Source organism: Arvicanthis niloticus, chromosome 8 (assembly GCF_011762505.2).
Source record: "Arvicanthis niloticus isolate mArvNil1 chromosome 8, mArvNil1.pat.X, whole genome shotgun sequence".
NCBI lineage: Eukaryota > Metazoa > Chordata > Mammalia > Rodentia > Muridae > Arvicanthis > Arvicanthis niloticus.
In genome coordinates, this window is record NC_047665.1 from 61,166,445 (window position 1) to 61,182,584 (window position 16,140).

Sequence of the window (16,140 nt, forward strand, 5' to 3'; positions counted from 1 at the left end):
GGGAGGGAGAGGGGAGAGGGGAGAGGGGAGAGGGGAGAGGGGAGAGGGGAGAGGGGAGAGGGGAGAGAGGGAGGGGAGAGGGGAGAGGGGAGAGGGGAGAGGGGAGAGGGGAGAGGGGAGAGGGGAGAGGGAGAGGGGAAACAACCCAGAAGGGGCATGGGAAAGTGTGGGCTTGCCTGTGTTGACTTATGCTTGTCTATATGCCATAGCTTTTTTGCCTGTGTATATAGTTCTCACTGGAGGGGTTGCTGTATGCTTTTGACTTTGGGCATGTCTCCATCTTTGAGAAAGGTTCCTTAGTTCTCTCCCCTCCCCCTCCATCACACACAGATATGGTTTGTAGGTTTTCTTCTGGGTTTGTAACAGCAAGCACAGTCATGTGGGTATAATGGCACTCTGACGTTAATCCCATAAGATTATAATGGAGCTAAAATTTCTATGGCCCAGTGACCTCTTAGCCAGTCATGACATCAGTGTGACCCATTACTCATGCGTCTGTGGTGATGGTGGTGTAAACAGACCTACAGTGTCTTAGAAGCACTATAGATATCATTCCCTAGGTAGATCATGCTTGATGGTCAACGATTCTCACTGCCTTATCTATTTACTACTGGGTTGGATTTTTAAATTCTAGAATATGTTTTCATAAGGTCTGCTTATGAAAGGAAACCTGACTGAAAGTCAGTTTGCTAGATTACGCCTCTTGTATCTTGTGTTTACCATGCCTCTCGATTGCATCATTTTGTCTTGTGCTTGATTTAATTTCATGTTTTGTTCTTCATTATGGTCCTAGGAGCAATAGGCTGTTTCTCCCCAACCCCCACCACCGTGAGCATGTGTGTGTGTGTGTCCCACAGGCCAGTGAAAGTACACTTAACATGATGACCATACGACTCGGTTGTCACACTCCTAAACAGCCAATAGTTATAACCCTCTTCTCTGCTGTTCTCAGCTTCAAGAGCTTAGGACTGAGGGTCAAAGAAAGATGGAAAAACAGCACTGAGAATCCAGAGATAGATGGGTTTGTCTTCTAACCTCCTTGGGGGTCTCCAAAGGGCTCCAAGGCAGAGCCTCTGGCCAGTCAGAACCAACAGGGAGGTGCTGGGGGGGGGGGGGGAGATTTCTTTTTCTGAAAGCAGATTCACACCTCCTCCTCCCCCCTCTCAAATTGGAACAGTCCTGGGAAAATGGGACAGGTGTCCCCAGTCAAGAGACAGGGCTGTTTACTCAATTCAGCAGAGCAGCCCTAAAGGAGAGGAAGTCTTGCTACAAAGAAAACTTAAAATTTCCCATCAAGAGGTAATTCCTGCCAGTTGGACCAAAGGACCAACTGGAAACCCTGCCTGCTGTCCTCTAACAGGTGAACGAATACCTGAAGCGAGTGGGCAGGTCAAAGTTCACTCTAGAGACCAGAGGCCTGAGGAAATTGTTTCTCTGTCTCTACCTTAACCTTCTAAGTAAACCACCTGCCACTTGCCGGGCATGCTGGTGGGGGTAGACGGTACGGACCTGACGTTACCTTTCCACAGAATCTTTGGCCACAGCCTTAGAGCATCAGGAGCAAAGAGAGAAAGCGCAAATCAGAAGGGTTCAAACACTAGTCAGTCCAGTCACTCCAGTCTCGGGCCAGGCCAGCCACTACGTCCCGCATCCACCCCTCACTTGGCAGCCAAATAACCCCAGGAGTTTTGTTTCCAAAGGGACCACCAGGCGGTGATTAGCCCGCCTCGGGCGGGCCTGTCCGGTACACTGCGAGGTTCCCTTTTAGCCGCTCCAAAATTGACGTGAAGCCGATTTTGGTGCAATGCGAATTAGCTCCAGCAGCCGAGTCGAGAGGAGCCTGACCAGCTCCAGGAGCGCCTGCTGGGGTAAAGCTGGGGCCAGGAGTCAACGCCCGCCCGCTGATGGCTCCATCCAGGCCGCCGCCCATTGCCTTGACAACAAGCCCCCGCCCGCCCTCCTGCACAGCAGGCTTGGGTCACCAGCTCTTGGGTGTGCGAAGGCGCCCCGCCCTGGGCGCCCCGAATCCGTGAGCCGCGCAACCCCACCTTGCCGAGAGCTTCCGAGCGCCAAGCAGAGGCGCCCCCTCCTGCTCGAAAAGGGAAAGCCCGGGCGCCCCCAGCCTTGACTTCATAATAAAGCTCCCTAAAGGCTAGGGCTCCCCCGCGCGTTCCAGCGCCCTGCACCTGCTGGGTTCTCCCACCCGCCCTCGCCGGGGGACCCAGGGTGCGCGGACGGCCCGGGAGCGTGCGTGGCTCCGTGGTCAAGTGCTGCACCCCAGCGCCCAAGGCACCGCGCTCCTGGGGAGGGGTGGGGGAGCGGGACATCCCCGAAGGCCGCCTCGCGGGAGGCGGGGAGGCTGCCGGGTGCACTGGGAGGGCGGGGAGCCCGCGGGAGGAGGCGGGCTGGGGGAGTGGGGCGGGCGACGGGGAGGGAGCAGGAGCCAGGCAAGAAAGTAGCAGAAAGTGAGGCTGGCAGGCGGCGGCAGAGGCAGGAAGTCTGTGCCGGAGAGCAGTAGAAATTAGAGCCAGGGAGGGACCGCGGCGGCAGCAGCCAAGGCGAAAGAGGAAACTGCCGAAGAGGAAGCTCTGCGGCAGCCCGAGCCTCCCTGCGCTCCGCATCCTCCTGCTCCGCATCCCCGCGCCCGGCATCCCCGGGCGCCCGCGCCGCGCCTCCGGCGCCCCTTCCCCAGCGCAACCCCCGGCCGCCCTACAGTACTAGTCTGCCATGGCCCGGGAGAATGGCGAGAGCAGCTCCTCCTGGAAAAAGCAAGCGGAAGACATCAAGAAGATCTTCGAGTTCAAGGAGACCCTCGGAACGTAAGTGGGTGCTGGGGAACCAGCGGGTGGAAGTGGCATCGGTGGCGGCAGCTGCATCGGCGGCGGCGGCTCCTGCTGCTACCGTCGCCACCGTCACCGCGGCAGAAATTGGCCGGTCGATGCGTCCTCATTGTCCCATAGTCCGCTCTTATGGAGACCCTCCGCGAGTCCACCGCGTGGGTCTGCGCCCACGGCTGACACCTCTCCTGGGCGGGGGAGGGGAGCGCAGGGCGCGCAGAGAACAACCCACGCGGGCGGGCGACTTTCCATTTCCCTTGCCACCACCGCCCTCCACCGATTTTCTCCCCACGCGTGACTGTGGGCTGAGCATGGTGGATCTCGCTGATCGCTGGCTGTGTGCACTTACTCATCGTGTGTATGGGCGCACTGGGTCGACGAAAGTGGTCACGAGGAAATTCAGCTTTTGGTCCTACCCTTACATCATATACTCCTATGGAATTGACATATGCACGTACTAGGTGTAGGCAAGACTTTGAATGGCCTCAGGATGATGGGAGGGAAGAATTTCGCAGTATTCAGAGTGACATGTGGGCAGAGCTTCATCTGTGTGTACATTTCACGTAGGGTCAGCTGCACGCGCTGGGATGCATGTCCCGGTGGGAGGAGGGTCAGTGAGTCTTTAGGGGCGGTTCTCTCTGTGGCTCAAGCTTGATGATTATATCTCAAGAAAGCAGAAATAATCAAAAGTGTGTGTCATCAGAGCTCTGAACATGTGCCACTCAGTACAGCTGCAGTCCCCTTCCTGCGCATGAGTTTGGTTTTGTTTTGTTTTGAAGCGCCTCAGATAGGTACAGGGGCTGTGAAAGAATTCGGCGCTGCTGCTGAATGAGTCTGAAGTTGAAGTTATTTTCTTCCCCGTCTTGATCAGTTTCTGGTTTTGATCAGTATCTGTCCATGAAGATACATTCTCACACGTGCTGTGTGAAATGAGAGTTTTGCTGGGGTTTTGGGAGGGAGGGTGTGTGTGTGTTGATGACACGGAGAAAGAGAGAAGGTGATTCCCGGGCTTATCTGTGTTGCTGGGTGCTTTTCTTTCCTCCTGCCCTCTCAACCTTCTTATTTCTGAGCTTGCTTTGCTTTTCCAGGACCCCAATTTTCAGGCCTGCTCTAAGTGCAGAGTCCCACAGCTAAATATTGGTAATTATTTCCCTCCTCCCCTCTGTCACCCCATCTGCAGTGGGTCTCCCAGAGAGAAGTTGGAGGGTGGCTTTCTCAACTGTTCTCCCAGATTCCTGGGACAGTCCTGTGCAGTGGGTTGAGCTCTCAACAGGGTCACCCAGCTGTGATTGCTGGGTACCAGGGAAGGCATCTCTGTGCGCCTACTACTTGCTGTCTTTGTGAAAATAAAACAAGAAGGCTCTTAGCTTTTCTGTGTGTGTGTGTGTGTGTGTGTGTCCTGGCTAAGAGGTTACTTCTGGCCCAAACTTTTAAAATGTATCATTGAGGGTTGAGGTTGTGCATCTGAGATGCACAAGTTAACAGGAAACCAGAAATGTACCTTTTGCTTGTCAACCAGGGACCTGGCATATGGCTGCAGGTGAGGGTCCGGGAGACTGAGGATTGAGGGTTCCCTCAGGTGTGAACTCCTTATGTGTCTTTGGCCTGCCTGAAGGGCCTCTTCACCTGCAGCCTTAAGGCAGGGGGATACAATCTCTTCATAGGCTTTCTTCTCTGGTGAAGCCCCAGCGCCATACCTGCACCTCTGCAGTGAGCAGGCTGCTGAACTCAGGGAGCTGGCTTTAAGCAGATTGTGCTGTGAAACATGCTGTTTGGGTTGACTGGAGAGGCTTCCATTTCCGGAAAGAATGGAACTTTGCCTTCATGCTGACCTGCGCTCAGGTGGAACAGCTTCATGGGCTTGAGCTGTGTTCCCTTCTAGGGAACCATTTGTCTGAAAAGAATTCAGAAACACCCTGGTGTAGTGCTGGCAGGGTACCTAGGATGGTACTAGAAATAAAATGATAAGATAAAAAGTGTTGAATGACACAATAATATTGACAATTATGGGGGCATTCTTCCCCCCCCACCCCCCCACCCCCCACCCCCGCCATCCCAAGATGGTTTTTCTGTGTAACAGCTGTGGCTGTTCTGGAGCTAGCTTTGTAGACCAGGCTGGCCTTGAACTCACAAGAGATCCATCCACCTGCCTCTGGCTCCCAGGTGTTAGGACTAAAGGAGTGCACCATCACTGCTCGGCCTATGGTGGCATTCTTAAAGGTATACAAAGCACTAAACATTTATTCTATGTTCCTTGTGTATAATTAATCCATCTAACTGACACACTCAATTTATGACAGCAGTGTTACCCGTAGTTTTCAGCTGAGGAATGGGGCGACAGAGGGGCTATGAGCTAACAAGCTAAGGACTAAGTGATGGAGAGATAATAGAGCTAGGCAGAGGAGGCATGAGTGTGCACGTGTGTGAGAGCATGTGGAGGTCAGAGGTCAGAGGTCACCATTGCCTGTCTCCCTCCTTCACTCTCTGCCTTACTTTTTGAATTGGGGTCTCACACTGAACACTGGCTGAGGAGCTTCAGGGATTCAACTGTGCTTGGATTACAGACGAGCACTGCCATGGCCAGCTTTTATGTGGGTGATGGGAATACAAATTCAGTTCCTCATGCTCGTGTGGCAGACGGACCCAGACATCTTTCCAGTTCCAGAGTGAACAGGCCTTCACGATCCTCAATGCCGCTGAGCTACTTTAGAGTCTAAAACTGATCATTTAACATGAGAGTAGGGGATATAGCCAAGTGGTATATGCTTGCCTACCTACTAAGTGAGGCCTGGGTTACATGTCAGGACTGCAAACAATCTAAAAAAGCATGTTAGTATATGGAAAGCCAGTTTTAACAAGGGTGCACACAAGCCACAATTAGGAACAACCTGCTATCTAAATGTGCAAAGATGTCAGAGTTCTTGGATTATTGCCAGTGTACCATTTCCTGTCTTTGCTAGAAGTGGTTCCAAGTTGAGAATATCTGGCTCACCCTGGGCCAAGTCTAGTGATCTCTGTCTGAATCTTACTGTAGATGTTACTTTCTGTTCCTTCTGTGTGGGTTTTAAATCTGGACTTTTATTTATAATGACGTCTAGTAGGAACTAGAGGTGTTGACAATAATAACTGGACTCTGCCCAATAGCTCCAGTACCCCGGTCCCTACACCTTCACCAAACACCTTTAAGACCCTAAGGCAGAAAACCCTTGCCAGAAACTTGTGCTTCTTAAAAAAAAAAAAAAAAAAAAAAAAAAGTCAACAAACAAACACAATCCTAGAGGATGATTCAGTTGCCAGGGTTTGTAATCTTGTATTTGGCAATCTTATCCAGTTTTTTACAGTCTAGAAGGTTTAATGTTAGAAGCAGAGGGTTAAGCCATTTTGTCAGTGTGCTTAGGGGGTCCTTACTGAATAGGGGCCCAGGGAGAGATGACTAGATCAAGAGGATTGAAGAAGAAATTGAGGGGGGTCAGGAGCAGACATGGGTGTGTCTAAGGCACCTTCAAGTCAGGCCCCAGGAAATACATTCAACCACTGTGCTTCATTTTAGTATCCTGCAAAGGGGGATCCCAGAACCTAACCATATCTCTGACCGAGGTGGTGAGACTTAATTACTGTTTATTAATCAACAACATGTTTTCAGATCCTTGGCACACAGTGAGAGCAAATAAATGTTGTGTAACAGCAAGTTAGGAATGGTAAACATTTCTGTTGGCGCATTTGCTAGGCTGTTAGAGGCATCTTTGCTGGTGTGTGTGTGTGTGTGTGTGTGTCCCTACGCTCGTGTGTCCCTACGCTCGCGTGTCCCTGTTTATGTGTCTCTGTATGTAGGTGCATGTATATATGTACATCACATGTAGGTGTGTAGGCCAGAGAACAATCTTGGCTGTTTTTTCTCAGGGCCCAACACCCTCCCCTTTGAGAGAGGGTCTCCCATTGGCTTGCAACTCACTAAGTAGGCTAGGATGTCTGGGCAGCAAGCCCTAGGGACCAGCCTATGGGTTGCCTCTGCTTCTCTAGCTGGCTTACAAGTGCATGCTACCATGCTTAGAATTTTATTTTTATTATTTAAATTTTTTAAAGTGTGGGTTCTGGGAATTGGACCCAGCCCCTGGTGTTTGCAAGGCAAGCACTTTCCTGACTGAACCCTCTCCCCAGCCACACAGATATCCGTTAGCTCCTTCTGAAAAAAAAAAAAAAAAAAAAAAAACCTGGAAGCTTCACATCTACCATTCAGAGAACAGTAGGGAAGGTTTTCAAATGCCCTGACAACCCACTATTTTGTGGTTCACTTGTATCTGGAAGGCATTTCTAATTGTTGCTCCTCGGAGTTTACCTTGTGTGACTAGGTGCACCTCATTTCTATTTAAGTGTGTGTGTTTGTGTGTGTGTGCGTGTGCGCACGCACGCGTGAACGTGCTTGCAGGTGAGTGAGCACATGTTGTGCATGCATTTGGAGGTAAACCTTGAATCCTGGTTTTTAAGACAGGGTTTTTTATTACAGGGTTTTTCATTGGCTTGGAGTTTACCTATTAGCTAGGTTAGCTGGCCAGGGAGCCCAGATATTTGGCTGTCTCTCTAGGCTGTTCGAGGCATCTTTGCTGGTGTATGCATGTGTGTGTGTGTGTGTGTGTGTGTGTGTACATGCCCGCGCTCGCATGTCCCTATTTATGTGTCTCTGTATGTAGGTGCATGTATATATGTACATCACATGTAGGTGTGTAGACAGCCATCACATTTGGCTGTCTCTACATGCATGGTGTTATAATTCAACATAAAACCCAGCTTTTCCCTGGATGCTGGGGATCAAACACAGGTCCTCAGGCTTGTGTATCAAGATCTGTACCAACCCCACACCATCTCTCTAACCCTGTAGAGGGACTTATTTTCCTTTGTAAGACAGGTTTTCTTTGTGCAACATCTTTGGCTGTCCTGGACTCAAGTTGTATACCAGGCTGGCCTCAAACTCACAGAGATCTGTCAGCCTCTTAGGTGCTGAGATGAAAGGCATGCATCACCAGGCTTGAGGGCTATGGAGGGGTATTTTTATGACCATTCAAGCAGTGAATGAAATGGCCCAGACCAGCTGCTTATCCCGAATAGAGGGAGTGGCAATGGATCTGTCTCATTAATCAAGTGCCTGTTGGGTGCTGATTTAGATGGTGAATAAATAAAAATTTCAGGGGGGCAGGAACCATCTTTCCCACCTGTCCCACCCACACACTGCTGAAACACACACTAAACACACCTGTTGAGGCCAAAAGTGAGTTGTCTGAAATCCTAGATGGGATCTCTCTCTCTCTCTCTCTCTCTCTCTCTCTCTCTCTCTCTCTCTTGTGGGAGTGGGGGCTGGGTGGGCGGTTTCCTTGCATATAAAGAATGCAAGGCTACTTGGTTCAGTTTGCATAGTTGCACTGCTGGTTACACTATTGCTTCTGAGTTCAGCCAGATCCTTAGCATCTGTGTAGAGCATCTAAAGACTGCAAAGGGAGGAGGCACGTCTCTCTGGGTGGCTTACCTGGCTGCAGTATTTGCTGTTAGTTGGGAGCCCTCAGTCTGTTTGGAGGTATGATATCAATTTGGTTTAGACATCTAAGGTTATTTTTGGAGTACCTTCTGTATTCTAGACAAATTGAAAAGAGATGACAGAGTAAAGCTGTGAGGGTCTCAGTCGAGCTAAGGCGTGGAGAGAGAGATCAGAGGGGAAGAGGAAGGGTAGAAGAAATGAGATGACTTGTGCATGACTTTAGCTTTTGCTCCAGGGAACATGGACTGGCCTTGAGCAGAGGAGAAACTCCTGGCTTTGTGGTGATGAACACTGACTTTCAGGCCAGGGAGCAAAAGCAGAGGGAGAGGCTGGTTAAGAATCTCCCACTGTGCCCCAGGAGTGTGCAGACAGTGCTGCAGGATAGGGGAGTAACTGTGGCTTACTGGCCCTGGTGGTCTCGTGCTCTAGCTTAGTGGGATCTGGGAATTGAATTCTGGGCTAGAGCTTCTTCCCAGAGGGTCTAATGAGGGTTGGGTCTCTAGTCTCACTTTGTGGTTTAAGCTTGTCAACTGAGCACACAGTAATTGTGTTTGGCTGGTCTCAGGTGGACATCCGTGCACTCTCAGGGGAGGACTTTAGGGGTTAACTTGTTGAGCTTTTCCTTTGGCTGGGTCTCCATAAATCCCTCTAATCTTTCCTTTCCCCAGATAAATCTCCTAAATCCCCTCCAATCTCTCTCCTCCCTCTTTTCTTCCTCTCCCCTCTCCGAAGGCTTAGGTGGTAGATCAGTAGGGAATTGTCATATTATCGGTCATCTTGCCAGAGGCTGTCAGGCTACTGGACCTCATGCCTGGGTTCTCACAGCATCTCCAGTTTCACAGGGACAAGCTGGGAATCCAAAGGCCACTATGTTCACATCCTTTTAGTTAGTGAAAGGATTTCTGATAGGTGGCTAACACAAGCCTGATGGCATAATCATCTGACCAGGTTTCTTTTCTGACTCAATATGGCGAATTCAGTGCTTATGTAGTTAAAGCAGGAGGACCTGTGGACTCTGGGAGAGATGCCAACACTATTTTTTTTCTCAGCCCATGACAGTTATGCCCTTATGACTTTCTGTGTACTACTACTTTTGGCTCAGTTTTGACTAGATCCTATTTGATTTTTAAAGAAGGTTTATTATACAATGTATATACAATGTATACAAAGTATATACACGAAAGTTTATTATATAATGTATATACAATGTATATACAGTGTATACAAAGTTCATCATTCAGCCTTTAATCCGAGCAAGAATAACCTCCAAATGTGTGCCCTAGTTGGGCAAGTTCATTCTGTGGCAGGACCACATTGATCCCATGATTTTAGCTCTGTGCTATGATGCTGTGTGTTTCACTGGGACCAAAATAAACTTCCCGTGTGTGTGTGTGTGTGTGTGTGTGTGTGTGTGTAGGTCAGAGGTCATGCTAGGGTATAGTTCTTCAGGTGTTGTCTGACTAGCTGGTTTAAGAGACAGAGCTTGTCATCACCGGGTTGGAACTCACTAGGGAGGCTGGTTCGTCTGGCCCAGGAGCTGCCTAGTTTTCTGCTTCGAAAGCATTGGGATTACAAATGTGTGCTACCATACCTGGCCTTTTAATGCGGGTTCTGGGAATCTAACGCAGGTCCAACACGTTCCCAGCTCTCTCTGCAGCCCTACAGATTCTATTCTTGATTAACACTGAATCTTGGGGACAAGTGTTTAAGGTAGTTTATTTGCTGAGTCTGGGAAGGGGAGGCAATAAAAATGAACTGGGAAGTTCACATCAGCACCGCTGTTGGTGGCTCTGAGACACTAGGTATTTCCTTAATCCTTCTGGGTCTAGGTGGAGATAGAAGTTACCACCTCCTGGATTGTTGTAGGGGGTTCAATGACATCTAGGTGGTGCCTGCCACATAACTGGGGTAGGGTAAACAGGAACTGTGATTTACCAGACCTTCTTTCAGCCCCTGAGGCTGGCTATCTAAGATTCATCCAGGCTAGGACCAGTGGGAAGAGCATGCTAGTATCTGCTGGAAACTAATTTTTAGACATTCTTGTTGCAAATATGCAGAATGTGTATTTAACCTTCTAGAAAATTAGTTTAAGCAACCACAGACAAGCGCTTTCATTCAGCCAAAGAAGAACACCTGCTAATTGTTCTTCAAGGTACACTGAGCAGCTATGAACATGGTTTAGAGATTGTCTGGGAGTGAGTGCAAGTTCTGACAGGCTTCATTGTTTCCTAGCTGTGTGGCTTTTGGTCTTACTTGACCATTCTGAGCCCTCTGGCTTCCTCCATCAAACCAGGTAATGAGGGACCCGATAGGAGGGTAGCAATGAAGATGAAGTGAAGGGTGGAGAGAAACCACCAAGAACAACGTGTGAGTTGGGGCTCAGTGAATGGCAGCTATCTCTCAGTTCCTGCTCCTCAGAGGCTATTTGTAGATCTGGAGACTGTACTGGACCATTCACAGTTTTTTTTTTTTTTTTCCAGCAGGAGGTGATTAAACCATATAGTGCTAGCATTAACCAAAAGACTCAGCTTGAAAGCCTTCTCCAGGCCAGTCCGTGAGCGTGAGCGGGAGTGACCTACTTTGTTAACATCCCTTCCTCTGGCTGGCTAACCAGATTTGCCTCTCTGCCTCTCTTCCTGTTTCCTGGGCTGAGTTTAAAAACTCTGTCTACATCAGCGGGTGCAAGAGTCTTCTCAGAGACACACTACAGCCTTTGTGCTGCAAAGGAGTTTTCTCAACATTAGTATGCTGTTCCTGTAGGGGAGCTGTTTGCTTCCGCTTTGTGTCTTAATGCAAGTAATACATACATGTATGTGTACACATAAATAAACACTTTTTCCCCCTGTGGTACTTCAAGTGGAATCTTTAAGGTCTTGTGCATGAGCTGTATCCCCAGCTCGGAGAATAGTATTTGATTTGATGAGTGAAGTCAGGTACCTAAAAATGTCATTCCACCACAGAATTGCATAGTTTATAATCTTTGGGGTTGAGATGGCTCATTTGGGACTACCTTAGTTAGAAGCCCAGAACTCACCAAAAATTTCTGGGCTTGTAATTCCACATGTGTTTTTAATCCCAGTACTGGGGAGGAAGAGACAGGTGCATTCCTGGGTCATTCTGGCCTGCTATCTTAGTTTACTTGATGGTTTCTAGGCCAGGGAGAGACCCTGCCTCAAAAATAGGGTGGATGGTACCTAAGGAATGACACTGAGGTTGTCTTTTGGCCTCAACACATATGTTCACATATGTTTACATCTACCCACATGCATATGTGTGCCTTCACACATACAAACATTCATGTGTAGCCATGCACTGTATCTTAGTTCCTTTTCCTGATGATGAGAAAAAAACATTATCCTGACAAAAGGAACTCAATGGAGAAAGGGTTAATTTCACCCTTCAGTTCCATTGTACAGTCAGTGATGGTGGGGAAGTCAAAGCATCAGGCACTTGAAGCAGATGGCCACAACCACATCCACAGCTGGAAACAGAGAACAATAAATATGTGCTGCTACTCTGTTTCCTTTCTCATCTATGAAGTCTAGGGAATGGTGACACCCACTGTAGGCAGGTCTTCTTACCCCAGTTAAAGCAATAAAGGAAATTCCCCCAGAGGCAACATGATTCTAGATCCTGTCAAGTTGGCACTAATATCACACACAGACACAAATAGAGTTCCTGGCATTACTAGAGGAGGGATCCAAGGCCCTGTGAATGATAGGCAAGTATTCTGCCCCTGAACTAGTCTGTAGGTTATTGTATAGTTTAACATATGTATGTATCGGATTAATTATAGTGTGGTTTGAAATGGTACAGGGTACATATATACATCACATATACATATAAGGGAAAATTTTGTTATAAGCTGTCCTTGTTGAGGGTCTTCAGATAGGAAGTGGGAGAAAAATCTCAAACGCTCTGAATTTCTCAAGATGCAGGTTCTACGTGTAAGCTTTGGAGCTGGGTTCCAAATTGGGTGTTGTCCCTCTTGACTGTTTTTGTAGTCTCTGTTTGTGTGGTCAGTGTCTGGTTGTGGTCATGATCTGCTGGGAACTTACTGTTCATGCTCGGCCTGTTGAGAGGATGTTTCTCTGTCTTTCATGAACACACCTGGGATCGCTGGAACTGGTTGTGCTGTATGTTGGATTGAGTGTTATAAATGGAGTCCTGAAAGCACGACATTAAATAAAAGCCCAGGCAGCCCCTGGAAGAGGAAGTCGTTGGTTACTGAGTCCCTTGTTAGAGGCCACATAATAGGTAAGAAGCATCAAGGACCGTGATTCTTGCCTGTGGTTGCCTAAGTGAGACTGTCCTTGAATTAGACTTCCTTCTAAGCTTTCATGGCTGTTTTCTGACTTACATTTCCTCTAGGAAGTGAAGTTTATATGGTAATTAAGGTCTTGCTCAGGCCTAGCGAGAGCCCAGGAGCCCATGAGAATGCCAGGGACTTGGTGGCTAGTAAAGATGAACACAGTTGTTGGCTTTCTGTGGCCCTTTCAGCCCCTTTTACAACTGTGATGTAACAACAAGACTTCACATCTGTTTCCTGCTATTTGTGTTTCAACGATTGTGATTAAATATGTAACATAAACCTCAATATCGCAGCTATTTCTAACTGTAAAGTCCACTTTCAGAACATCCATGTTGGGCAGCTGCTACCACCATTATCTATCGAACTTACTCCTCCCAAATGTGACCTCTGTGCTCAATAACCAATCACGTTCTCTTTCCATTCCCCAGGTCCCCAACAACCAGAATCCCACATTTGGTCTCTCTGGTTTTACTTTAACATGCCTTTTACGAGTGGACTCATGGCCTTGTGTGTTTAAGCTTATTTTACCTGTGAATAATGTGTATATCAACTTGAATAGGCAAATCTCTCCTCAAGACTGTTTTCACTTCTTGGGCACATTTATAGAAATGCCAGTGCTTATCAACTGATCATATAATAGTTCTATGCTTCATATATATATATATATATATATATATATATATATATATATACGCACACACGTTTGTGTTATCTATCTATCTATCTTTTTTTGGGGGGGGTTAGTTTTTCATTTATCTCAGGCTGTGCATGGAGTCTCTAGGTAGTCAAGAATGACCTTGAACTCCTGATTCTCTTTCCCTCATCCTCCAAGTGCTAGCATTACAGGCATGGACCATTCCATGCTTCATTTTAATTTTTTCTTCATTTTTGGATTTTGAATGTAGGGTCCCATGCATGCTAGTTGCTAGGTAAGCGCTATGTTTAATTGTAATTAAATTAATTATTCTAGTGTGCATTGCACAGGTGTGGCATGCACATACTCACCCTTACACGTACCTGAGGAGGCTGCAGCAGGATGTTGGTGTTTTCCTGTCACTCTCAGTTTTATTGAATGAAACAGGGTTGCTCACTGAACAGGAAATCCACAGTTGTTTCTGACTAGCCTGGCAGGCTGATTCTCTCGGTTCCTGCCTGTCCCTGCTGCAGCTGCTGAGGTTATAACAATGTCCAGCCATGACTGGCATTTCATGCGGATGCTGGGGATTCAAACTCAGGTCTTAACTTCTGCAGAGTAAACACTGTCAGCTGCCATGTTCCTACACACTGTGATTCTGATATATGATGTGCTGCCATGCTGTTCTCGTATTATTTTGCAGTATGCAAAGATAATTTTTATAGCTCTGCTTTCTTCCAATTCTTTGAGTAGCTTCATGGTAAAGGAACTACAGTTCTTACCCTCATTTTACAGATAAAGTAAACGGAAGGTCAGAAGGGTAAATGACCCAGGAATGCTGCAGAGTGGAGATGAGTCTTCTGGCTCCCAATTCTAAGCTTTTCCTCCCATCTCATGCTGTGAACAGAGCTGCTTGCTGGAGCTGGTGACATAGAAGAGGTGCTGACCATAAAGAAGGAGAGCAAACCATCACCCTTCTGTGGATACATGTGGCAGGACAGCGACAGTGCAGTGTGTCAGAAGCTGCTGGCCGGGAGGGAGTACTGATTTTAGCCTCTGCTGAGACACTCCCATTTGGGTCCATTTCATGCTCCTTACAGTTGTGAGATTCCTGAACAAAGTTCTCCTTGGGCAAATTCCAGGGGGACATAGTGGATAAGAACCTGGCCTTTCTGCCTAGCTCTGTCAGTCAGGAACCAGAATCTTGATCTCTCCATCAGTATGGCTTGATTACCTTGATCCACGTGAATCATATGCTCATATAACACACATTTTATAAGTCCCAAATGAGCCAAGCCAGCTGTGAGACAGTATATAATGAGGCCTATGTCACCCAAAAGGCATTATTCTATTATAAAGATGATAGCTTTATGACAAACCTTTCTCAGGTGAGCAATATGCTCGCCTTTAAAAACGAAGCTCTCATCTTTTGGGAAGGCCTTTAAGTTGGTCATATAGTGACCTCGAATCTGCCCCCAGAGTTTCTTAGTATAATCTATCTGGCCTTACTGGGGTGCTTATTATTATTATTATTATTATTATTGTTGTTGTTGTTGTTGTTGTTGTTATTATTATATTGTTTTCAGTATTAGCTTTTAAGTGATTGATACTGTAAGAGAAGCTTTTAAAAGAAAATAGTAGGGCTGAAGAGATGGCTCAGTGGCCAAGAGCACTGACTACTGCTCTAGAGTTCCTGAGTTCAATTCCCAGTAACTACATGGTAGCTCACAACTATCTGTAATGAGATTCAATGCCCTCTTCTGGTGTGTCTGAAGACAGCTACAGTCTGAAGATGAGCTACAGTGTACTCATACATAGAATAAATACATAAATCTGTAGAAAAAAAGAAATGGTAAAAATAAATATTATTTAGTGAGATACATGAAACATGAAAGGGTATTTGGTCCGTTTTCTGTAGCTGTAACAGCAAACTATAGACTAGGTAGTTTATAAAGAAAAGAGGTTTACTCACTTGGCTCACAATTCTAGAGCTTCAAGAGCATGACTCATGCGTTTGCTTGATATGGTGGGCTTTATTTGCAGGTAGGAGATGTTCTAGAAAGTTCTCTCTTTCTTTCTCTCTGTCTCTTTCTCTCTCTCTCTCTTTCTCTGCATGTGTGTATATGGATCATTTGCTTTAGAAAGCCACTATTGAAATTATGGAAGACCACTTTCATGTTTTTATTCAATCTTGATGACTTCCATAGGCCCCATCTCCCAATACTATTAGTGGATGGCTTTGTGCATTCAATTTCTGCATGTCAGTTCTGGGGACACATATAACAGCAGGTATAAAGAAGACTGGACTGGATGGCTGGATGAACATTGGGACCTCAGTTTCTCCAGGAGATGGGTGCTCCTGAAGTTGTTAATGGATGTGGCCTCTTGGTTGTGGTAGGGCAGTGGATATTTACTGATCGATTGATGATATTATTGATCTTTTGTCATTCTACTGGCAGCTGTGGTTGGGCCACTGCACACAGGTTTGATGCTGGCTGTGGAGATGGTGGCAGCTGTCTTGGTTGAGTGCCCTGGATGACTGGTGGTGTAAGGCATATCAGTGTTTTGTGCTAACTTGGCAGTTGTGGTGGTAGCGTTCCTTGACTTACTGTCATGGTCACCTCTTCTGCTGTGATCACCACCTCTAAAGATGTCCCCAGACTCAGCAGTGTGAGGGAACCTGGTGCCAGGAAGAGACGCCACTTAACAGGCTTGTAGAGAGCTAATAATACACACGAGCAAAAGGAGATAAACAATAATCACATCCACACATGGCTGCCTGTCCCTGATAGGACAAGATACGAGTGGCTCCTCAGCTGCCCCATGATAG

At 47.3% G+C, this 16,140-nt stretch overlaps 1 protein-coding gene across 3 annotated transcripts in view; it reads left to right on the forward strand.

The window, feature by feature from the left end:
- Positions 1 to 2,396: 2,396 nt before the first annotated feature.
- Camk1d (calcium/calmodulin dependent protein kinase ID) overlaps positions 2,397 to 16,140 on the forward strand; it is a 390,665-nt gene continuing 376,921 nt past the window's right edge. For 2 of the 3 annotated variants that reach the window (XM_034510042.2, XM_034510043.2), the window contains exon 1: positions 2,587 to 2,819. In XM_034510042.2, coding sequence (XP_034365933.1) covers positions 2,728 to 2,819 — 92 coding nt within the window. In that variant the 5' untranslated portion in view covers positions 2,587 to 2,727. Of the gene's footprint in view, positions 2,820 to 16,140 lie in introns of all 3 variants that reach the window. The other variant, XM_034510041.1, reaches the window with a different exon arrangement.